Source organism: Ictalurus punctatus, chromosome 13 (assembly GCF_001660625.3).
Source record: "Ictalurus punctatus breed USDA103 chromosome 13, Coco_2.0, whole genome shotgun sequence".
Lineage (NCBI taxonomy): Eukaryota > Metazoa > Chordata > Actinopteri > Siluriformes > Ictaluridae > Ictalurus > Ictalurus punctatus.
The window spans coordinates 1,198,606-1,224,136 of NC_030428.2; the positions used below are offsets into that span (position 1 = coordinate 1,198,606).

Below are 25,531 nucleotides of genomic sequence, written 5' to 3' on the forward strand. Positions count from 1 at the left end.
AGAAAACTAATTTTGTCCTAAAAAAACAAAACAAACAAACAAAAAAAAAACCCCTCCTAGAATACAGGAATAAAATAAAATGAAAACAATAATAAATAAATAAAATCCTCAGGAAAAGTGCATAATGATCCGATTGCTCGTAGGTTGTCAGGGAGAGATTTCCGTTCCTTGAGGCAGTAATAAATAAAGCTGACTCGGCACTTTTTAGCTGCGTTTTTTAGGTACAACCAGCAGGTTACTGTTGGACGATCTGAGTGATCTTGCTGGAGTATATTTAGTTAACATATTACAAAGGTAAAATATGTTATGCATCCATCTTCTATACCGCTTATCCTACAGGGTCACAGGGAACCTGGAGCCTATCCCAGGGAGCATGGGGCACAAGCCACGGTGCCAATCCAACACAGGGCACAATCACGCACCCATTCACACACTACAGACACTTTGGACACGCCAATCCGCCTACCGTGCACGTGTTTGTACTGGGGGAGGAAACCGGAGTACCCGGAGGAAACCCCCGCAGCACGGAGAGAACATGCAAACGCCACACACACAGGGCCACGGTGGGAATTGAACCCCCGACCCTGGAGGTGTGAGGTAAAAACACTAACTACTAAACTAAATAAGAGGACCTTGATATAAGTTATGAATGATACAGGCATCCAATGAAGGGATCCGAGTGTCGGAGTAATGTGGTTTCTCATTTTAGTATGAGTCGGCATTCGTGCAGCTGCATCTTGAACTCTTTGCTACAGTTTTGTCTACAGTTTCTCATGGTCAATAATGTGATATACTTTGGAGACGTTTCTAAGGTGAAAAAATGCTATTTTACTTATTTAATGAGGTCACTGTCAAACGTGATTGCTAAATTCTTGACTTGATTACTGGAATTTATCGGTAATGAGTCAAGATATGAAACAACCGATGACAAGTACTTCTTTCTTTTCCTTTATTGTGCTGTAGAAACATCTGACATCCACAAATTGATGCTTTCAAATAGAGTTGACGGAGTTGAGGAAATTCTATACTGATTCAGTCCACCAGCCAACCCAAAAACTGAGCCTTCAAAAAAGGGACACTTCAAGATAGAGCATAATGCCTGAAGGGGTAAGGACCCAGTGCAATATAGCGTTCTCTGCTGCTTAAGTAGGCTCTGAACCTGTCTCAGACACGGCCTGATAGACCGGTCGTGTAAATCTCCTGATCAGCAGTGTCAAGGAGAATATCTAGGATTGTCGAAGCATCCTAGAGAGAGAAAAACGTTCTACTCACATCATGCACTTAAATACTTGGATGTTAAATCATTTACTTTATAAACAAATGCACACTTTAAAGCGAGTTCTAACAACGAACAAAGATCAAAGAACCTTTAACTCTTGAACTGTTCATTTGGTTAACTATTTTGAAAGGCAAACACTGGAGAGAAGTGAAAAATGCGCCTTCTGCCAGGCTCATGTTCTGACATGACTTGTCTGGATCACGTGGAAAATGAGTGGGGTCAAACAAAAGGTGCCACGTTCTGAGCTGTTTAAAACATCCGGATGTATATATCAGGAAATGAAAGCTGAAATTCTGATCCGTCGTCTCGTTTTTCATCTTTCGGTCTCAAACCCAATAAAACAATTGTTGGTGCCAGACAGGCTGGTTTGAGCATTTCTAGACCTGCCGATCTGCATGGGATTTCCATGCACGACAGTCTCTGGAGTTGAATCAGAATGGTGCAATAAAGAAAAAGCCTCCGGTGGGCAGAAGTTCCACGCGCAGAAACAGAAACGCCTCGTCAGTGAGAGAGGTCCGAGAGAGAATGGTTTGAACTGGCAGAAAGGCGACGGTAATTCAGACAACCACTCTGTGCGATTATGGTGAACAGAAACGCATCACAGAACGCACTACAACAGAAGGAGACCGTGTCAGGTTTCACTTCTGTCACTTCTCTCACAGTGCTGGTGCAGTGGAGTTCCTGGGCTGGATACTGCTTTCGAGTAAAGCTCTGAATTTGGGATCTTCGACTAGGAAAAACCAAGGAAAACACCTCCTCGACTTCAATTAATCAACTAATAGACAAATCTGTTGATTAAATCTATAACACTAACCGTGGTGTACTCATGATCACTCGTCTGGGCTGGCTAGGTTGGCATGTTGCTAAAGTTTTCAAGGAGGAGTCCATGTTTTTCCCCACTTTGTAGCTCAAAAATTCAACTAGATGTGGGTGTGGCCTATACTGGCCTACACTATAATGGTTTTGGACTTCAATTCCACATGGACGTTCTCGCTGTGGTTGCTGGGACTACGGTTGCTGCGATGGCCTTGAGACTGCAATTACGTCATGCAGTTTTACACTCAGGTCTCCTTTAGTGAACAGTGGACTAGTTCAACAAACAGACTTCATATTAAACCATAATGAACTTTCTTTTACTCTCACACTATCCGTCATTACCCAGATGATTACGGGTTTCCTTCTGAGTCCGGTTCCTCTCAAGCTTTCTTCCTCGTATCGTCTCAGGGAGTTTTTCCTCACCACCGTCTCCACCGTCTCGCTCAATAGGGATAAATTCACTCACTTAAAATCTCTATCCTGTGTTTATATGTTTCTGTAAAGCTGCTTTGAAAAGTTGTTAAAAGTATTAATGTTAAATGTAACCTCCTATTCCTCCTCTAATAAAACAAACACACACGTTTACATGATCAGACCATTACATTTATTGATATGACTCTCTATTTTTTGTGTTACAATATGATTCTTCACTTTATTTTCTTTGTCCTTCTAACAAACTACCATAGTGAAGATACGTACATGACTATAGAAAGTAACAACACTTATTTTGTCATTGCCAGAAATAATATATAATAAATAAATAAATAAATAAATATACAAACAAGCAAACAAATAGATAGATAGATAGATAGATAGATAGATTAATTGATTAATAACGAACAGTGACTTAGTGGTTATTACATTTGCCTCGTACTGCCGGGGCTGGGGGTTCGAATCCTGCGTTTGCTTGTTCTCCCTGTGATTCATGGGATTCCTCCGGGTGCTCAAGACACGCATAGTAGGCTGATTGGTGTTTCCAAATTGTTCATAGTGTGTTGGATTGCCCTCCCTCGCGCACTTTGAGGGTTTCCGCCACTCTGTGCCCCGAGTCCCCTGGGATATACTCCAGGCTCCCCGAGACCCTGACTAGGATAAGTGGTATGGATAATGGACCGATAGATGGACTTTAAAGTGAACTCATAACTTTAAATGCTTTACAAAATCCTGAAAATGAATATAATAAAATAAAATCCTTCGCTGTAGCAGTACGATGGTAAGAGTAATAACAGTCCTTCCACCCAATCAGACTCGGACAAGTTCTTATACTGAGCCAATGCGAGCTAACATCACCATTTAGGCAAATATTTACAGACGTTTATGTGAGGGATACCTACGAGTAGTACACAATTTTAAACCTAGCAAAGCCCAAGACGTGACACTAGTCCATTATTCTACAACAGTATGATTTTCTTCTCCTTGTGAAACACCTGACCATCCGGTTGCTCTCTCCATTTAGCTGTGATGTTCTCTGCCATCCCTTGATCCTTCAGTTTCTGCTTGATCTAAAGAACAGAACAGAACGTTGCTTATTAAATAACGCAAGTATACATTAACAGTCAGATTACGGTCACATTTTGATGAAGACGCTTGTATATTGAAATGATACGTATGTAGGAATGAAACAGACCTTCTCCAAAATGGTCGCCTGTACTGCAGGATCAGACAAATCCTGACTGGACATGAGCTTCACTTTAATATGTCGCTTTTTTTTTATTACTGTATGCAGAACACACACACACACACACACACACACACACACACACACACACACACACACACACACACAATTAACCTTCTAATTTCAATTTAAAGTAGTTTAAATCTGAGATTAGATACAACTTTAACTTACGTGAGTAACAGAAGAAAGGCCTTATATCTGTACACAGTGCACTAGAAGCTTGACCATCATATAAATATCCACAGTTCTCATGTCCCAGGGCATTATTAGGTTTTCCAGCCATCCATGGAATAGTGGAGAAGTTTTTCCCATCCACCCACTTCCAGAAGTCTCTGAACAGGCCAATCCAAGAGAACCTAGAGATCTTTCCCTGTATAATTGACTGCTCAGTTTGGTTTCTGGCGCTGGCCAGGTCTGTGTGATGTTGCCTGCAGTACTGCTGAGCATCATACCACGTCATCGTAGTAGGGATGCTAATGTACCTGTCAGTCCCACTGTACCTGTCTGTGAGCAAATATATGATAAAAACCCTTCTTGCCAAAAATATTCAAGTTCAACGAAACAAAGATACGCAGGTTGCAGGATAAAAAATGCTAAGTTGAAAAACTAGCATAACCACTGTACTCATTATGGCCAGGATAAATTCTTCATAACGTCCTCAATGAACGCGTGTAAAGATTATGAAAGAAAAAACCAGGGTGTGTTAAATCAGCAGTAGTGGTGGAAGACATAGGGACCAGCCTTTAGCAGACCTTTACACTGATAAATGCGTCTTAAATACACAAACGGATTTCTGCTCTATACAATGGTGCGTCAACAAGAACTGACTGTGGGATTTTCAGACGCCTTGAAAAATCTAAAGATCAACATTTCGCCAGTTTATATAGACCTTTAAAGACATTTAAAGCACTGTAAGATTTTCTGCTCAATATCTTCGACACCTTGGCGCGTATGTGGTGTAAATTCGGCACGCCCACTGAAAACAAACACTTACAAATAGTTCAAACGCACAAAACGTCAAGTAGAACCATGTTGTTACTCACCATCGAAGCACACAGAGGGTAGTAATAAGCCACATGACGCATCCAACCAACCCCATTCGTCGATCCCGCCACACACTTCATCTCCCATTCCGTTGTCAGGCTGTTCCCAGTGCAAAGCCCACATTGTTATACTTCCTACTGGCTCGTATCCAAGAGACCAGCGCCAGCTGTTAATGTCATTGTACATTCCAATCCAAGCACTGGAGGTGAATTGTTGCATCTGTGCTTCACTCTGAAGATCGATCATGTTGTCATCACTTTCAATGACAGCCAGGTCATCATGGTTGGCTCGGCAGTAAGCCAGAGCATTGTCCCACGTTTCGCCCTGCTGGATCAGGTAGTACTTGCGAGGGACTGACAGGACGAGGTGGATGACACCTGTAGAACAGATCGGTTATACAGTAATAGGTCTTCATTTTCATATGACAAATTCACCTGACTGGACATGATTTGGAAAGACAAACACGGTGTGTCTATAAGGTCTTACAATTCACAGTGCAAATCATCCAAAACCAAGCCATGAACAAATTGTCTTGAGTCATAGATCTGGGAAAGGGTATAAACTGTAGTGGCTGATGGGGATATTAGATGGGAGTGTGAAAATGTAATAACCCATACATTATCTCCCAATAATAATGCTTTAAATGTAAATAATATAAGGGGAAATGAATACACACTTACAGGCAGATAAGGAGTTGCTTTAGTGATCTAGTGATAGTTTCATCTGTCCCACCCGAGTGGGCTCCATTATTATGAAATGAAATAAGCTTGAAATAACCAGCAAAGGTGCATTGAAAGGCGAAAGTTTTATGCTGGGTCTATGCATAATCTTTTATTTACAGTGCTCTCCACTAATATTGGCATCCTTGTTGAGTATGAGCAAAGAAGGCTGTGAAGAATCGTTTTTATTGGTTAACGTTTTGTTCAAAACTATTCACAAAAATACTCTGCTCTCATGGATATCAAACAATTGCAAACGCAAGACAGGTTTATCAACAAACAGAAAAAAATCTTTATTTGAATATAGGTGTGGGACAATTATTGGCAACCCCATGAATTCATATGAGAAAAATAGATTTGAAGTATATTCCCGTTCATATTTTTGGTGACTCGGAACAGGAAATTGTTCAACCATGACTTCCTGTTTCACAGGGGTATAAATATGAGGTAACACATAGACCAAATTCCCTTAGTCGTTCATTACAATGGGTAAGAGCAAGGAATATAGCTGTGATGTGCGGCAAAAGGTTGTTGAGCTTCACACAATGGGGCGTGTCTATAAGAAAATAGCACAAGCATTGAAAACGCCCATTTCACCATCAGGGCAATAATTAAGAAGTTCCAGTCCACTGGAAATGTTATGAATCGACCTGGAACTGGACGTGTGTCTATATCGTCTCAACGCACTGTGAAGAGGACGGTTCGAGTGGATAAAACATCTCCAAGGATCACAGCTGGAGAACTGCAGAAGTTAGTTGTGTCTTGGGGTCAGAACGTCTCCAAAACTACAATCTGAAGTCACCGACATCACCACAAGCTGTTTGGAAGGGGTTCAAGAAAAAAGCCTCTACTCTCATCCAAAAACAAACTCGAGCGTCTTCAGTGTGCAGACACTACTGGAACTTCAGATGGGATCGGGTTCTACGGTCAGATGAAACCAGAATAGAGCTTTTTGGTAATAAACACAGAGGTGGTTTTGGAGCACACAGAGAGGTAGCCGTATGGAAAAGTTCCTCATGTCCACGGTTAAATATGGAGGTGGATCTTTAATGTTTTGATCCAAAACATACATCAAAAAACATACATTTACTGACCACAAAATCAAGGTCCTGCCATGACCATCCAAGTCCCCTGACCTGAACCCCATAGAGAACCTGCATGGATGGAAGCAACATACAATTCCATCCAGATTCCATCCCATATTTACTTCTGAGAGACTCTGCCTCTCTAAGACACTATATTTTTATACACAATCATGTTACTGACCTGTTGCGAATTAACCTAATTAATTGCTAAATTAACCACCAGCTGTTTATTTTTAGTAACACTTACTTTTCCATTCTTTTGTTGCCCCATCCCAGCTTTTTTGAGATGTGATGAAGCCATCAAATTCAAAATTACCAGTTTTTTTTTTTTTCTTAAAATGGTACATTTACACAGTTTAAACATTCAATATGTTTTCTCTGTTCTGTTGTGAATAGCATACGGGTTTATGAGATTTCCAAATCATTGCAGTTTGTTCTTATTGACATTTAGTGACATTTTACAGAGCATCCCGACTGGTTTTTGTGAATTTTTTTTAACAAATGATCAAAAGGTTAAAGGTTAAAAGGTTATTACTCTTACTATCGTACTGCTACAACGAAGGATTTTATTTTATTATATTAATTTTCAGGATTTCGTGAAGAAAATTTTTCACAGCCTTATTTGCTCATATTTACCAAAGGTGCCAATATTAATGGAGGGCAGTGTATGCTATATATTTTACAAAATATAAACACTGTACCACCTCATTGGCTGAAAGTTTTGAGAAAATGAAAGTTTCTAGAGGGTTTGATGACTTTTTTTTAAACAGGTGTTTGCAGCGCTTCATAAATTATTTTAACGATATTTCTATTTTATTTCTCTTTTATATTACTGTCATACGTGATCATTTTAGTAAAAAAAATTGCCATATGAAGGACACCAAGACAGTCTCCACAGCACCAGAATTTTTCCTGGGAAATACCACCGTCACTATTTTTGTACACTACATGACGTTTTGAGCTCAAATACAAAGTTGAGATCTAAAATATTTTAATATATTAAAATAAACAGATTTCTCCAATTAAGGAAAAGCTACAGCTGGACTCGAACAGTTATTGTGGTGCTCAAGAGGCATCTTTACAGAACGTGTCGTGTTTGCTGACGAATATTCAATAAAACTTTTTTTTTTTTAAATTTTAAACGCAAATAAAAACAATCAACGTTATTAACCTCAGACGTGAATATAAACTACACAGGTAAATTCACACACAGGTATGTTTTCTCTCACCGGTAAAAAGCAGGGTTATGAACAGACGCTGCTCCATCGTTGTCGCTCAGAAAGAAAGAAGAAGTGCGATGGATATCCCTCAGCGGTCCTGACAGAAACACCAAATTCATCAAATTAGTTTAAAGAACATGAATATAATTAAAAGAAGAATTTATTTCAAGTTCTGAGTTCCCCCTTATTCAGATTGAGGAAATAAGTAGCGTTGAAGGATACCTGAAACGTAAAGGATGCGGTCTTGTACCCTTCTGTCTTCCTCAAAGAGCTTTCTCAAGTTTCTGAAAAACTTGAAAAACTTTCTGAAAACCCTCAGAGATTATGCAAACCTGTCCTTATTTCCCTGCTGCAAGAGCCAAGGAATGCACCTGATCCCTGACTCACTTGAGTTGTTTATGTTTTTGTTGAAAGACGTCCATTTTCGACTGCAGATCTGCAGCCATCTTCTAATATATATATATATATATATATACACATATCTGTTTCAGTCTTTGTGTCCATTCTGTCACTTTTTCATCCAGTTCCTGGCTGCCATTAATAATACAAGTGCAATACAAGTGTTTGGGATTTACCTAACTGATCTTGGGGGAATCTGTCAAGCAGAAAAAACACTACGACCATTGGTACAATCCTTCCTAAGACTTTACTGAGTTCCCTTTCAACCCCCTGCCAATGTATTTTTGGAACATTCCCAGAATATATGTATGTAGTCCTCTCAGTTAGTTAAAGGCCCTAGGATCGATTCCGAGCCACGGCGACTTGATGGATGAACGATCTGTAGGAAGATCGATCATGTGCCAGTTGGATAAGCTGTGCCAAGGTCTTCTCCGTTGCTGTCTTGATGGTGTCGAGCCATCGGGTTGCTGGTCTTCCCCTTCTTCTTGTCCCTTCGATGCATCCCATCATAACGTCCTTCTCCAGTAGACCTCTATCTTGTAATAATGGGGAGGTCCTATCACAATTGGCAACCACCAATGGAGCTTCATTTTCCAATCAAATTCCTTCCACACTTGGCTTATGACAAGAAGCGTATATATATTCATCCGCATCTCGTCCTCTAGTACATCCGTTAACTCTAAATCCCAGTTTCCTTTGACATAAGACGTATCATCAGATCTTCAGATCCAGCGTTAGTTTCCTGTAAATATGAGCTGATATGATTTTTAAGCAGGCAGGTGATGATCAATTATAAGAATCAAATTTTTGTTGTTCAACATTTCTTGGAGTTCTTTTAATTATGTCTGAATGTCTATGAGTTGTGATATAGTGTCGTAATTGCAAATATTGAAATAAATGATCTTTAGACCATTCTTTTCCCATCTACTAAAGACACTAGTCCATATGGGAGGAAGAAAGTCTGGGTTACGTATAATGGGTACTGGAGGTGATAAGGCTACTACTCCTCTGAGCTTTTTTTTGTGCATATTATGGACCAAATTGTGAGAGAAATAAAAGATGAAATTCTAAACTCTCTTCTCATGTCCATCTTTTGATCTCAAACCCAAATGTCTTCAGTCTACAGCAAAAAAACAAGTGAACTGGCCTTGCTGTTCCGATAGTCACAGACAGGACTGTAACACAAAACCAACTAATATTATGTCATTCTTTTAAGAAATTTCGGATTATTTTGATTATTTTAACCTAAGTCATAGACTGGTCTCATAGACGCCGACTGTATTTTGTGCGTTAGGTTAAAAACACCCAAGACAAACAAGCAAATCATACACAAATTTTTCATTTGAAAGACGCACCTCTGTGGCGCCTAATAGCAAACCTGGTTGCATGTCATTTGCAACCTCTGAGGTGTCACGAAAGTAGGACATATTACACTCGCTGTTTGTAAGAGCTTCCCCAGATTACCGTGACTACATTGTTTAATCGTTGTCAAATCAATCATATGAAAGAGTTTTGCCTCTAGTACACTTCGCTATACAGAAGTACGGTTGGTTAAGGACTTGAATTTGACAAAGGTGGACTCGGGCCCATGAGAAGAGTATGGAGAAGGAAACTAAGGGCTTATGATCCAAAGCATACCACAGCATCTGTCAAACATGGTGGAGGAGGTTTTATAGCATGGGGTTAAACGGAACCGTGTCACTGGTGTTTATAGATGATAGAAGTAGCAGGATGAATTCCGATGTGTATAGAGCTATACTATCTGCTCAGATTCAGTCAAATGCCACAAAACTGATGGGACGGCTCTTCACAGTAGAGATGAATAATAACCCAAATCGTACCGTGAAAGCAACCCGAGAGCTTTTTAATGAGGCAAAAAATTCGATTTCCTTAAAGGTCCGATGACCTCAATCAAACCGAGCATGCTTTTCACTTACTGAAGGCAAAACTGAAGGCGGAAAGACCGACAAACGAGCATCAAAACATCTCAAAGGAGGAAACTCAGCATTTCAGTCATGTGTGTGGGTTCCAGGTTTCAGGCAGTCCTTACCATTAAAAAGAATCCTAAAAATGTATGACTGTTAAGTTTGTCCAGTTACTTTTGAGCCTGTGAAAATAGCTGTAATCCCTAAATCATATCTCGATCGCTTCATTTCAAATCCATCGCGGCGGTGTACGGAGGCATATTTATGAAAATTGCGTCGCGGTCCAAATACTTATGGACCCAACTGTATGTGCTCACAAAAAAAAAAAAAAAACACTAAACAAAAAAGAAACGAAGAGGCCTAAAACAAATATAAAAGGGTTATAGATAAAAAATGATATTCTGACTAAGGCAATCCTGACTTTATATATATATATATTTTTAATGCTTAAACAAGCACTCTTACTTTATTTCCTTTCGAACTGGTTTGGCGTTTACTACTCTACTGATAAAAATCCACAGCAGCTCACAGAATCAGTCTCATGATCTGACACGGACTCATTCGGTTCTAAAGAAATGCAAAATGTGTTCAGTTCTCAGTATTTAGTGGGATCAATTCATTACTATCTTCTCAGTCATTCTACTGTCTCAGTGCACGTAGTCGAAAGAAACAGTAGATGGCAGTGTAGCTTGGTTAAAGAACACATCCATGCTGGTTCTCTGATGGTCCTAAAACAACAGTACAACTCTATGGTACCAATTTCCACTGTCTTTTATTCTTTTTTCCCTCAATTTCTGTAAATAATCAGTGGACGGATGAGAATGATGGATGAACACTAAGGGTCGGTCCAGTGTAGACCTACTAGTGAAAAAACACAGATCTGAATACAAAAAGACCTCTATGGGGAAATAAATCCATCAAATTGCTCAAATATCAGAAGCTCTGTCAACCTCATTTCCATCATCAATCATTCCATACTCATCACCATCATCAAGCCTGAAGTTGGTGAGAAGTGTGATGTAGGGACAAGGCCAGCGGGGGGAAATGGGGCTGAGCGTGAACACAGACGCTCACGTGAAGAGGCAGGTCTCAGTCCCAGACGGTGGATTTATTGACAGTGAAGAGGGAAGAGAACATTACTCTGCTGAGTGCAAGAAGGAATACGAGATTGTGTGGTGAGTCAGCTGACCAAGTGAGAGGAGAAATCGAAGAGGAATGCTCTCCAGTGTTTCCTTTAGTAAACATCATTATATTTACAACGTCCTGCCCTGCAAACCCCAGAAAAGCTTGTGAGTAATTTTTACTCGTTGGCCATGCGAGCTTCTTTATAGGCCTTGTCCTTGGATCGAAGCCAAGCCCAATCTACAGTAATAGTAGTACAGGTACACTGGCACTTGAAAGATTGTGCACCCTTTAGGATTTTCTATATTTCTGCAAAAATATGACCTATAGCATCATCAGATTTCCAAACAAGTCCTAATAATAGATCAAGAGATCAGAGTTAAACAAACGAGACAGAAATATTGTACTTAGTTGTTTATTTATTGAGGAAAATGATCCAGTATTGCATATCTGTGAGTGGTAAAAGTATGTGCACCTGTGTTTTCAGTATGTGGTGTGACTCCTTGAGTAATAACTGCAGATAAGCGTTTGGGGTAACTACTGATCAGTCCTGCACATCGGCTTGGAGGAGTTTTAGCCCGTTCCTCAGTACAGAACAGCTTCAACTCTGGGATGTTGGTGGGTTTCCTCACGTGAACTGCTCGCTTCACGTTCTTCCACAACATTTCTACTGGATTAAGGTCAGGACTTTGACTTGGACGTTCCAAAACATGAACTTTATTCTTCTTTAAGCGTTCTTTGGTAGAACGACTCGTGTGTTTAGGATCGTTGTCTTGCTGCATGACCCACTTTCTCTTCAGATGCAGTTCATGGACAGATGTTCTGATATTTTCCTTTAGAGTTCTCTGGTATCATTCAGAATTCATTGTTCCATCAGTGATGGCGAGTCGTCCTGGTCCAGATGCAGCAAAACAGGTCCAAACCATGACACTACCACCACCATGTTTCACAGATGAGAGAAGGTTCTTATGCCAGAATGCAGTGTTTTCCTTTCTCCAAACACAACGCTTCTCATTTAAACCAAAAAGTTCTATTTTGGTCTCCTCCGTCCACAAAACATTTCCATTAGCCTTCTGGCTCGTCCACCTGATCTTTAACGAACTGCAGAAGAGCAGCAGTGTTCTTTTTGGAGAGCGGAGGCTTTCTCCTTGCCACCCTGCCATGCACACCGTTGTTGTTCAGTGTTCTCCTGATGGTGGACTCATGAACATTAACATTAGACAATGTGAGATTCCTTCAGTTGCTTAGAAGTTACTCTGGGTTCAAGACCTCATGGACTATCACACGTCCTGCTCTTGGAGAGATCTTTGTTGGTCTCCACGCCTTATGAGGGGAACAATGGTCTTGAATTCCCTCCATTTCTACACGATCTGTCTGACTGTGGATGGGTGGAGTCCAAACTCTTTGGAGATGGTTTTGTGACCTTTTCCAGCCTGATGAGCTTCAACAACTCTTTTTCTGAGGTCCTCAGAAATCTCTTTTGTTTGTACCATGATACACTTCCACAGACATGTGTTGTGAATTTCAGATTCTGATAGATCCCTGTTCTTTAAATAAAACAGGACGCTCACTCACTCACACCTGATCATCATCCCACTGACTGAAAACACCTGACTCTAATCTCACCTTCAGATTAAACTGCTAATCCTAGACGTTCACATACTTTTAGGACTTTTAGGACATGTGTGATAATCTAATGATGTCTTAGGTCACTTTTATGCAGAAATTTAAAAGATATTTTCAACCAGGAGCTAGAGATTTGTATAGGTCACATCATACACCAAACATTGTACATTTCAGAGCAATGCTTTATGAATCCATAACTGATGAACATTCTGTTTTTGTTTTTTTGTTGGGGTTTAAAAAAACCCCTCATTGTTATAAAATAGGAGTAAATGTAAGGTTATTTAAGTGCATTAGTAGCAAGACAGAAACAGATGCACTGTCCTTTTCATTTATTGATGCCGGAGTTCTTTTCGCAGACTCTAATGCAGACTGACTGATGAGGGAACAAGCGAGAGAGGGAGAGAAATAAGAGGGTGTGCATAGAATAAAAGAAGAGGCAGAGATGTGCGGAAACGTCGAACGGGGACAGCAGACAGCCGACGTGATTTCGTCCATCATGGCTGAGGGACTGGAACGGATGTGCGAACGGAAGTGCGAGGAGACTGACATCTGGCAAACGTGCACGTGTTCACAAAAAAAAAAAAGAGAAGGAATACGAGAACTTCTTCAGAGAGAATCTTCAGTAAATTAGATCTGAATGATGCAACTTCCTGTCCGAACACGTGACTTATTCGAATATTCCAGAATATTCCAGAGCGGTAAACGTTTTCCCGTAACAGCATTGGGAGAATAAACTAAAATGTACGTGTTTTACGACGACAGACACGTCGTACTTTTTTTTATCCGTTTATAGTTACTTTTAATGTAGTGGAACGTCTGCGAGACAAGTTGGTTCCTGTTATCGCGTTGTGGTTTAGAGACCTGGTATAAAAATGTCACGTTCACATTCAAAACGCAGAGGCGTTCTTTGATGTTCTTTAGGAACGTGAGAGAGATGTGGGTAAAAGATAAGATAGCTTGACGGTTATAAAGAGGATGAAAAGAAAGGAGGAAGACCTTGATCTCATTAAGCAGGTCGTATTCCATGCGTCTTGGGGAAAAAAAAATCCTCCAGCGTCGCCGCAGCTCCCGAGCGCCAGCGACTGCGCAATATTTGCTTTCATGCTCCGTGTTAAAAAATCCTGAGGTCGCTCTTACCGGCGTGTTTGATCTCACAGTGGGCAGGTGGAGGCAAAAGCAACCTCTTGGTGGAAGATGATTGAATAGGAATGCTGAGTTAATGCTTCACTTTGATCACATTTCCAGGTCAATCTCGACGGAGAACTCTCACATTAACGTGCGCTTTCAGAAGAACTGAAAGGAAATTAATATTCTTAGGCGTGGTTACGGTGTCAGTTCTCAGGTCTGCGCGCTTGACGTCATTCCTACTGCTAGATAAACACACTAGATATTAGCATTAATGGTTTCCTTCCAGCATGACAATGCTAGCTCCATGAAGACGTAGAAGAACTCGAGTGTCCTGCGCAGAGCCCTGACCTCAACGCCACTGAACACCTCCGAGATGAACTGGATCTCTATCTGAATGAACGCGGAGATCCTCACAGTCATGCTTCAAAATGTACAAGAAAGCCTTCCACGTATTTTCAGACATATCGTGTACATTCTTTAGGCCTGGAAGACCATGGAAGACCATCAGTCACCTGATCTGAATCCAAATTCAATTGCTGAAGGCAAAAACGCCAGAAGAACAAGCAGGAACTGAAGACAGCTGCAGTAAAGCCTTGGCCGAGCATCAACAGGGGAGAACCCCAGCGTCGGGTGAGGTGTCAGGGTTCCAGACTTCCAGCAGTTATTGAATTTGGTTCCTTAAAAAAATCTATATTTATGGATGTGACTGTACTGTACATAAACACACACACATATCTGTTTCATTCAGCTACGATATCCCTCTGTCTCTGTCTTCTAATCACTTTGTGCTATATCTGGATATTGATCTCCTCCTCTTTTATCAGAATGAAATCTAATTCCTGTACAAATGTATGATCTCCATCCCAGCAGTCTGTCTCTGTCACGATTAGCAAGGAGCAGTAAAGAGCTTTATTAAGGAAATTGAGCAGACAAATCCAAAACGTGAATCAATAAGTTGGTGGAAAAACAGGCAAAGGTCAGGAGATCGGCACACAGGATGAACCAAGACAGGAGTCAAATAACGAGGACGAGAACCGGATCAAAACCATGAAAACCATTTTTGTCTCTTCTTTGTTTTGTACACCCTGTATCACCAAGTCCTAATGTACCAAACCTGACCGATTAGAAGCTCTATGTCGCCAGTGTGGTGTGTGTGTGTGTGTGTGTGTGTGTGTGTGTGTGTGTGTGTGTGTTGAGCATAACCATGGATTAGATGTCTGCTACCACCATTACATCACTAATGAAGAAAAGCCTCAGACAGGACCTGTCATCACATCTTGTTAAATGACAATGTCGTGCTGACGGGAAGTGAGCGTGCAATATGGCCGCCAGCTCAGCATTGGATTTTAATGCAAGGTAAAGAGCACTGGAGCGTTCCGGCTCACTGGGAGGTCCCCGTGATCTTTTCACAGCCTGACCTTCAAAGAAGAGCTGATAGAGATCATTATCACCTGAAAGGAAATAAAAAAAGTAATTGAAATTGATGTCTAGAGGAAGGTTCGTGTCTAATTAAAAAGCTCTCGTAACTAAGAAGCTGCTTTATGGGGTTATTTACAGGCGTCTCATTCTGCTCTTCCGGCAGGTTAGCTTTATTTCTTTTGTTGTTTCATTGGTTCTGTTGGTTATTTTGCCTCCTAATGGGACGGAATGAAAGTTTTACAGTGCCATCCAGAAAAGCAGGGAGGCGGAGCGACATCCTGAGCGGAGTAGGAAGACGGAGCTTTGGTCATACACACCACCTGGGACAAAATGGAGACTGACTACAAGGAAAAGTACCTGATACACACTGTATAATATTACTGCTAAGTACCAGAATATTCACGGCATGCAACCTTAGTGTTCTCCTGGACCAGCAACTGTCCTTCTTGCCTCACATCGTTAACTGACTCAGTTCACAGGTTTAACCCTAACCCCAACCCTAATCCTAATCCTAACCCTAACCCCAACCTTAATCCTAACCCCAACCCTAATCCTAATCCTAACCCCAACCCTAATCCTAACCCTACCCCAACCCTAATCCTAACCCCGACCCTAATCCTAACCCTACCCCAACCCTAATCCTACCCCAACCCTAATCCTACCCCAACCCTAATCCTAACCCCAACCCTAATCCTAACCTCAACCCCAACCCTAACCCTAACGCCAACCCTAATCCTAACCCCAACCCTAACCCCAACCCTAAAACCGCTAACCCTAACCCTAGCCCTAACCCTAGCCCTAACCCTAACTCCAACCCTAACCCTAACCGCTAACCCAAACCCTAACCCCAACCCAACACTAATCCTAACTCTACCCCAACCCTAATCCTAACCCTAACCTCAACCCTAATCCTAACCCCAACCCCAACCCTAATCCTAACCCTAACCCCAACCCTAATCCTAACCCCAACCCCAATCCTCACCCTAATCCTAACCCTACCCCAACCCTAATCCTAACCCTAACCCCAACCCTAATCCTAACCTCAACCCTAATCCTAACCCTAATCCTAACCGCAGCCCTAATCCAAACCCCAACCTTAATCCTAACCCCAACCCTAATCCTAACCCCAACCCTAATCTTAACCCCAACCCTAATCCTAAACCTAACCCCAACCCTAATCTTAACCCCAACCCTAATCCTAAACCTAACCCCAACCCTAATCTTAACCCCAACCCTAATCCTAACCCTAACATCTGACCATTTAAATCCTCAGAGGCCATTCAGGTGCTTGCCATTTCAAGCCTACAATCCTACACAATCCGACCCCTGATAGATAGATTATGCCAATACGTGTAGAGTTGATTAGATAGATAGAGAGAGAGAGAGAGAGAGAGAGAGAGAGAGAGATTATTGTTATCATGCTATAGTGTAACTCTGCTGTAGATTTGTGCAGGAAACTAAAACTAAACTGAATCCAACTCACACTCCGAGATGAAGAAGAAGCGCGTGATGATGAAGTGCGATTCGCGGTCGCTGATTGGACAGGAACTCTGACTCCCTCCGCTCGCGCCTTTCGCCAGTGACGCTCTTCTGGTTGCGTGGAAACTGAGCGAGAGGTTCCCTCATTCTCGACACTCTCTCTCTCTCTCTCTCTCTCACTCTCTCTCTCTCTCTCTCTCACACACACACACACACACACACACAAGCTACTGTATCTCTCCCTCGCGCACACACAGGCTGTCTCGCGCGTGCTGTCGCTGTTTTGTGTGACGCGCTCGTGCTTGTGTTGCGCTTCATGAAGTGAAGATGTGAAGGAGGAACTTTTCCAAGGCTCTGGTCACGAGCGCGAGAGAAACGTGAGTCCGCGGCATGCGCGTGGTTTAAGGCTAATGCAACTTAAAGCGTGTGTGTGTGTGTGTGTGTGTGGAATGCAAACTATGGGCTAACTTGGCTTTTCATTATGGGTTTCCTCTCATTATCATAATTATTATTATTATTATTATTATTATTATTATTATTATTATTATTCTACTGTTTCTGCTGATCATATAGATCTTATAATATCAGAACACCATTTTTTTCATGGTGGCCTAAACATGCACACTGTATGTTTCCTCCCGTTTTAGCCTTGAATTCCAAATCATTTTAATTTGCATAACAAAATGCCAAAGTCTCTTTTATAAGACTGGACAATTTCATGCTAATGCTTATTTCCACAATTTGCACCAACTCAGCGATAAAACCCATGGTCACAGACCCATTTTATTATTCATATGATAATATACTGTATAATTGGGCAGTGGTGTCTTGGCGGTTAAGGCTCTGGGTGACTGATCGGAAGGTCGGGGGTTCAAGCCCCAGCGCTGCCAAGCTGCCACTGTTGGGCCCTTGAGCAAGGACCTTAACCCTCTCTGCTCAAGGGGGCACTGTATCATGGCTGACCCTGCGCTCTGACCCCAACTTCCTGGCATGCTGGGATATGCGGAAAAAGAATTTCACGGTGCTGTAATGTATATGTAATTCTTCTTCTTCTTAATATTGTAAAGTGTCATGTCTCAATTGACATCATATAGCCAAATATGTGACATTGTGTTTATTGTTTACTGGCTAATTATTTTCCTAAAGCACCGTGTCCAACAAGTGTTTCATTCCTGCTATCGGTACTGCTAATAAACCAACAACGATGCTCTAAGCCTTGTTTGATCGATCTTGCTTGCGATCTGATTGGTCAGAACAATCCGACAGCAGTGGGAAGAAAACACTGTGGGGACGGTGTTATAGGAAAACAATCACTGTAACCCCAATTGACTTGAACTCGATTTGGTCGAGTACGCCTAAACATTCCTAAACCATGTTCATCGGTATTAAACGTTCTTCTCACAACACAAATCTCCTGAAAGGCTTTAATGGTGGCGAATAAAAGCTCAGGGTCACAAATCGCACCAATCACACGAATATAATAACGCTCTTAACGGTTTCAACGTGCGTTTAGTGTACTCTTGGGTCTCATACCCTGTCATATCTTCCCAAAAACTCGCACTCAACCCCCCGTCTTCCTGCCGTGTCTTCCTCTGTATATCTGGCATCCTCCGATTGCGTCGTGTGTTCATTCTCACTTTTGCTCATTTTTTTTTCCAGAAATATCCTGCGACGCCCGTTCGGTCTCAATCCGGCACTCTCGAGAGGCGATAAACATCTGGGCTTGTTTCCTGGTGGACCTTTTTGGCGACGGCTGATACAGAGCAGTCCATACGGCGCTTTAAGGTCAGGATTGTTTCTTTCTCCTTTCTTCCATTGTCCGTCTTCGTCTCAGTTTTTCAGGCTTCATTATACGGGGCTCATTTCCCTGGCGTCTCGTAGCGCTACGAGTCTTATCGCCCCCGCTAACGCTAACTCGGAGTACTCAGAGATCGATTTTCTTTTTCCTTTTTTTTTAATCAGCGTAAGTGGATTTCGTTGGGCCTTCGGTCGTTTGTCTTCTCTTTCGAAGATGCACAGAACTTCTTTATCTCGTCTCAGCCGGGAGAAGGAATTCACCAGGAGCTCTATCTTGCCAGATGTTGAACTATTTTAGCTTTTTGGTTTCGGTCCCCATGATTGTCTGCTGAAAACCAGTCACATGACAGTGCTGTCGAATTCTCGATCGGTGAAAATTCGTTTTCTCTGTATCGTTATCGTTTCTACAGCAACAGCTTGTTCTAGGGAACTCGTACGGCGGACGCTCCGTATAAAAGGATTGGAAAAAGGTACGCCGTCTCCGGTGTCCGTCACGGGAAGGTCTTCCAGGCTGTATGAGGCTGTTCCATGTCTTGTAACTATTAATTAGTTGAGGTGGAACGTGGAAGCGGCTTTCTTTAAGGGCCGACAGTGTGAAAGACAGAACAATTTGTCGCTCGCAGTTACTTGCACTTAAGACAAAGCGAGCCACGTCTTGCGTGAAACGATCGCGGATTACAGTCCTCGCCGACGGTGGGATAGGATGACCAAAATGGCAGCCGCAGCTTGAATAGCAGTCAGACTTACGGTCATGACTTCTCCCAACGTACCGTCTGGTTTTCGTCTTTGGAAACAAACCGAGAGTAAACGACGAGAATGGACAGGATGATCCTAATTACAAAGCGCTCTTCGGGTGAAATCTCTAGTATTCCAACTCGAGACTTGTGACTGTTGCATGCGATTGTTCTAACATAATATAACAGATAAGTCTGGACTGTTCTATCGGCGCCTCACGACCTCAGGACTAGGATATGAAGTTCTAGACGATATTTTTTAGGACTGGGTTTAGTGGCTTTGGAACCTCGTCAAACCTGGAACGTACGAGCGCCTGAGGTGGAGCTGTGAATTAGGACAGCGCAGCAGGGATTTCAGTCAACAAGGGGATAGTATTAATTCATGTCCTCCGGCTAAAAGTGGACGTTTCTGCGTGTATTTCATGTAAATGCAAGACCAGCTTCATAAGTTTGTTGGATCAGTACCACGTTAAAAAGCAAAGAGAAGACGAGAGAGAGCGAGAGAGAGAGAAAGGGATGGAGAGAGATCCCTGTTGCCTACAGCAATTAGAGCAGCTAGCCTCCATCTGTGCATGAAATAACACACTCCAGCTCAGAGGAGCTTTCAGCCATCAATCGGCAGCTTGTTATTCTGCACGTGTGTGTGTGTGTGTGTGCGTGTGTGTGTGTGTGTGTGTGTGTGTGCTGGTAGGTATAAGGGATGTAATTTATTCTGTGTTAATTAGAGGGCAATCAATGTAGGTTATGTATACACACACACACACACACACACACACACTAATAGAGACGTAAGTGTGGCTGGTGAAATAACTGGCAACAGAGGCAGATTTTATACAGCAGCCAGTTCAGAGAGATAGTGATCAGTGATCAGATGGTATAGTATATCAAGATGGTAAAACCATATGGATAACAAATAATAATAATAATAATAATAATAATAATAATAATAATAATAATAATGTGATGATTTCGGAGCACTACATTCCTGTTTAACTTGTAATATTATATATTTCTTTTTTTTTTTTTTCCTTTTTTTTTTTTTTTTTTTACCAGGACACCTCGTCTTGACCCACACAGCTAGTGCTCTGAAGGGAGTATGCCCCCATTTGACCATGGCGCCGCCGTCCTATTGGCTACTCCGGCACTCCGTGGTCATGTGCTTGCTGCTACACAGCTTGGTCTTGATGACACTCTGCTTCCACCACGCAGCCACCTCCTGCTCAAAGCATTGCTACTGCTCCGAGAGCGAGGGTCCATCTGGGGGCAAGACTATGCGGTGCAGCAACCTACGCCTCACCGAGATTCCACAGGACATCCCAAACGACACACGGCGCCTCTACCTGGACTACAACCTGCTGACCGGTGTCCCTGCCAATGCCTTTCGAGATCTTCCTCTGCTGGCCGAACTCGATCTTTCCCACAACGAGCTGGCACTGCTTGAGCCTGGAGCTTTCCGGGGCCTGGCTGCCTCGTTGCTGTTCCTGGATCTTTCCTCCAACCAGCTGGTGACGCTGGACCCCGAAGCTTTTGAAGGTGTGAGGGCTCGATCCAATCTGACTGGCAACCCCTGGCACTGTGACTGCCGGTTACAAACGGCACTTCCACGCCTCGATCTGGAGCCTGTGTCTCTCACCGGCATCGTTTGCCAAACATCAGAACCCGAGGACTCGGGTGCCCGAGGTGTGCCCTTTCTGCTGGCCAAAGACTTGGACCTATGCGTGGTGCTTAAAAAGACCACAGACGTGGCCATGCTAGTGACCATGTTTGGATGGTTCACCATGGTCATCTCCTACTTGGTCTACTACGTGCGGCATAACCAAGAAGATGCCAGGCGCCACCTGGAGTATCTCAAGTCTCTGCCCAGCAGGCAGGGCAAGTCTGAGGAATCTTCCACCATTAGCACTGTGGTTTGACAGCACATCATCGCTAAAGGGGGAAGCTTCTCAGGCAAGCAAAGGGCAATGGGCACACTGAAAAGTCTAGCCTGGTAGAGGAACCAATAACCAGATTATCATCTCTGGAAATAACAGGCATGGCGTACTGCAGCTCTCTGGATCATCAGAAACCAGCCTTACACAAAAAACAACCACGGCGACTTAGCAGCTGGAAAAAATCCTGCCGCAAGTCTTCCATTTCAGACTCGAAGGTAAAGACAAACCCTCCTTGGGGAACCTACATGCCAGCGTTGCAAGAGAATTGAAGGGGTCATCTAATCTTATCCAGATAAATAATTGATCCCGGACCGGCCAGGCTCCAAGTCTGCGCTGGCTGAGTGGTTTGTCTGCTCCGAATGCTTTTGATGTAGGACGAGTTGTTACTTTTGAGTCGTTTCTGAAAGGATCCGCCATCTATTTGCATGAGCATGTAGCATAAAGCAAGCCCTCTCTTCCATTACGATATTTATTAACATGAAAAGTTCTGATGTTTATCCCTCCAGACTCCATTCGTTTTTTATAACAGAGCCATGCATAAACATACACGTCCGTCATTTCTACAATCCTGAATAAACGGTTTAGTGAAAGTCGGTGTATTGCTCTGATATGTATATTTTTTATCATTTTGTAGAGGAAATAATCATATTTCGTAATCCTAGTGAAGGACACCAGCTGGTCCGGTATTTTCCCGCTCTTTCAGGGGAAGAGCAAAATGCTGCTTTGTTGGGGTTTTTGTGTGGGTTTTTTTTTTTTTTTTTACATTTAGTGATGGTTTCCAGTCCTGGTCCTGGAATTTCCAATGAACTCGCAGCTCTAGGATCCTGAGCTTGGGTTCCTGTCCGTGTGGTTTTCCTTCAGGTCCTCTGGTTTCCTCCCACGTCCCAAAACATGCTGATACTGAGATCTTGGTGCAAATGTTTTGTTGTTCGGATGTTTTGGCCAAACTGGCTGCGGAACGTAAGACGTAACAATTGTACGACTGTTGTTCGCAACCAAGGAATTATTTCACGATTTTTCTCTGCAACGAAAAACGAAACAAAATACAGTGTAAAGCAGCCTTACTTTGTGCAAGCTCATCTACTCGAACTCGTAACGACGAACGCGATAACCTTTAAATAAGCCCTCGTCATTTCCAAATCAGATTCGCTAACTTGTAATTGTAGCTAGCTTGTAATTGTAGCTAGCTTGTAATTGTAGCTAGCTTGTGAATGTAGCTAATCTGGTCGTTTTGCAGATTAGGGTTATTTAGCTACAGAGTAATTGTGTGACTCGATAACCCTGTCAGAGTTCCACCACCTTCCAAATTCCACTTTCATTCATGTCCTTAAGGGTTATTGTGGGAGTTAGCGGACCAGGACTGGAAACCAGTCAATGCTGTGGGATTTTATTTACTTGCTCATTTTGACTGACTGAAATTTTTTTTTTTTTTTTTTTTTTTTTTTTTCTCAGTTACTCAGGACTCCAAAAGCCTTTTCAGCTAGAACAGGTTTGAGGTGCAGCTTTATAATGCTAATCCTCCATGGACTGAAATGGAAAATTTGCACAGAAATGCCACCAATGAAACGTGCTAATCTGGAAGGCTTCTCGTGCATACATTTAACTCAAGAGGCTTATGGATGAAAATAAAATGGAGAGTCGTACCGTGTTGGATGTTTTAATTATGTAGAAGGCAGACGTGATAGAAGGAATTGGCCTGACTTTTGACACTGCGCTCTAAAAAGTGTGAGTAGATCAGGATTCGGTGGAATCACCGCATTATATGATTATTATTTCTTTTATTTTTTTCAATGTAAGGTTTAAAATCAGTAACATCGCTGAGAGTTTCCAGAATCGAGCAGGGTATGTTTTGTACTGTTATTAATTACAAAAGATATCTATTTTTTACTTTTTGTGTTGGATTTATTCCAGATACAGTATTCAGGATGCACTTTAATGAAAACAAAATCAAAACCTGACACAGAAAAATGTACTTATGTTCCATTAAAGATTAAAAAAACACACTGTGGTGTTGTTCCTGAGAACATTTGCTATTTTCCAGTGAGAGACTTCCTGCTGAGGAAACTCCACCTGTGCTGGCGATTTTCACACTCAAGTCAAACACACACACACACACACACACACACACACACACACACACACACACACACACACACACACACACACACAGGCCGAGAGCTGAACATAAAGTTGCGAAAGGCATCCAGGAGACTTGTTAACTTGGTACAAACATAGATACAGCAAATATCATCCACTGCCACGTGACTAAGCTGCTGACGGGAACGAACCTTAAAGGTTCCTTTCAGCCCCAAAGAAGGAACGACCCTTAGTGGAATAATATCTCCCACTGTTCTAGTGATGTCTATCTAATATCGACATTATCAAAGAACAACCATATCCATATTGGGTGGAATTGCTAAGCTAAATAATAGTGTCTAAAATTTGGGAGCTTCTAGGCACCATTATCATAAGGCGCTTGAAGTTTAAGAAGTTTCACTGTAGTACCTTATTAATTTCCTTAAAGTAAGGCTTGGGGATTCTCAAGGCGAGGCATTGAAATTGATTATATATATATATATATATATATATATATATATATATATATATATATATATATATATATATATATATATATATATATATTAATACTGGGATAGAATTTAGAAATATATTGATTGCCCAATCTGATTTCGATCCGAAATTGGCTGTGAAAATCATCCCTACACCCCCTCGGATGAGTCGCGCTGCTCTATATAGCACAAAGCGAGTTCGGAAATATTTCTGAAGGTGCGACTTTGTCATTTTTATAGAAGTGTTTCGATACCTCTAATGATCACATCACTTCAGGAAACTATGATTCATGATATCATCACACTGTGGATCTGGCTACGTTCTTTATTCAGTCATCGCGTTACATTTTTACAAGCCGCAATTTTTCTGTAATGCTACAACTGACATAACTATACATGACACTACAACTGACGTAACTATACATGACACTACAACTGACGTAACTATACATAACTATACATAACACTACAACTGACGTAACTATACATAACTATACATAACACTACAACTGATGTAACTATACATAACTATACATAACACTACAACTGACGTAACTATACATAACTATACATAACACTACAACTGACGTAACTATACATAACTATACATAACACTACAACTGACGTAACTATACATAACACTACAACTGACGTAACTATACATAACACTACAACTGACGTAACTATACATAACTATACTATATAACACTACAACTGACGTAACTATACATAACACTACAACTGACGTAACTATACATAACACTACAACTGACGTAACTATACATAACACTACAACTGACGTAACTATACATAACTATACTATATAACACTACAACTGACGTAACTATACATAACACTACAACTGACGTAACTATACATAACACTACAACTGACGTAACTATACATAACTATACTATATAACACTACAACTGACGTAACTATACATAACACTACAACTGACGTAACTATACATAACACTACAACTGACGTAACTATACATAACACTACAACTGACGTAACTATACATAACTATACATAACACTACAACTGACGTAACTATACATAACTTTACATAACACTACAACTGACGTAACTATACATAACTATACATAACACTACAACTGACGTAACTATACATAACTATACATAACACTACAACTGACGTAACTATACATAACTATACATAACACTACAACTGACGTAACTATAAATAACACTACAACTGACGTAAGTATACATAACTATACATAACACTACAACTGACGTAACTATACATAACACTACAACTGACGTAAGTATACATAACTATACATAACACTACAACTGACGTAACTATACATAACACTACAACTGACGTAACTATACATAACTATACATAACACTACAACTGACGTAACTATACATAACTATACATAACACTACAACTGACGTAACTATAAATAACACTACAACTGACGTAACTATACATAACTATACATAACACTACAACTGACGTAACTATAAATAACACTACAACTGACATAACTATACATGACACTACAACTGACGTAACTATACATG

The 25,531-nt window shown here is 41.4% G+C and overlaps 2 protein-coding genes across 4 annotated transcripts; one reads left to right on the forward strand and one right to left on the reverse strand.

The window, feature by feature from the left end:
• Positions 1 to 2,675: 2,675 nt before the first annotated feature.
• LOC108273422 (putative C-type lectin domain family 20 member A) lies at positions 2,676 to 8,251 on the reverse strand. 2 transcript variants are annotated; one of them, XM_017482625.3, is made up of 6 exons: positions 8,064 to 8,251; positions 7,851 to 7,938; positions 4,817 to 5,194; positions 3,945 to 4,277; positions 3,723 to 3,811; positions 2,676 to 3,597 (listed from the first exon to the last, which is right to left on the reverse strand). In XM_017482625.3, exons 2-6 carry the CDS (start codon positions 7,885 to 7,887, stop codon positions 3,487 to 3,489), a joined length of 948 nt encoding a protein of 315 aa, XP_017338114.1. In that variant the 5' UTR covers positions 7,888 to 7,938; positions 8,064 to 8,251; the 3' UTR covers positions 2,676 to 3,486. The 2 variants fall into 2 exon arrangements, with proteins under 2 accessions (XP_017338114.1, XP_017338116.1); XM_017482627.3 differs by lacking the exon at positions 8,064 to 8,251 and having other exon boundaries at positions 7,851 to 8,041.
• An 8,860-nt stretch (positions 8,252 to 17,111) lies between these two features.
• On the forward strand, positions 17,112 to 23,434 carry lrrc3ca (leucine rich repeat containing 3Ca). Of its 2 annotated transcripts, XR_001814300.3 has the most exons (4): positions 17,112 to 17,316; positions 18,599 to 18,724; positions 20,524 to 21,616; positions 22,854 to 23,434. XR_001814300.3 is itself a non-coding variant. In XM_017482628.3 (3 exons), exon 3 carries the CDS (start codon positions 20,583 to 20,585, stop codon positions 21,381 to 21,383), a length of 801 nt encoding a protein of 266 aa, XP_017338117.1. In that variant the 5' UTR covers positions 17,112 to 17,316; positions 18,599 to 18,724; positions 20,524 to 20,582; the 3' UTR covers positions 21,384 to 22,847. The 2 variants fall into 2 exon arrangements, 1 of the variants encoding a protein (XP_017338117.1); XM_017482628.3 differs by lacking the exon at positions 22,854 to 23,434 and having other exon boundaries at positions 20,524 to 22,847.
• The last annotated feature ends 2,097 nt before the right edge of the window (positions 23,435 to 25,531 follow it).

Bases quoted from the DNA above. Each gene is read 5' to 3' on its own strand.
- LOC108273422 (XM_017482625.3), bottom strand. From the start codon at position 7,887: ATGGAGCAGCGTCTGTTCATAACCCTGCTTTTTACCG. The intron at 3,812-3,944 runs GTAAGTTAAAGT...TTCTGCATACAG, and splicing joins GCCTTTCTTCTGTTACTCAC to TAATAAAAAAAAAGCGACAT. The intron at 3,598-3,722 runs GTCTGTTTCATT...TCTGTTCTTTAG, and splicing joins AGGCGACCATTTTGGAGAAG to ATCAAGCAGAAACTGAAGGA.
- lrrc3ca (XM_017482628.3), top strand. From the start codon at position 20,583: ATGGCGCCGCCGTCCTATTGGCTACTCCGGCACTCCGTGGTCATGTGC.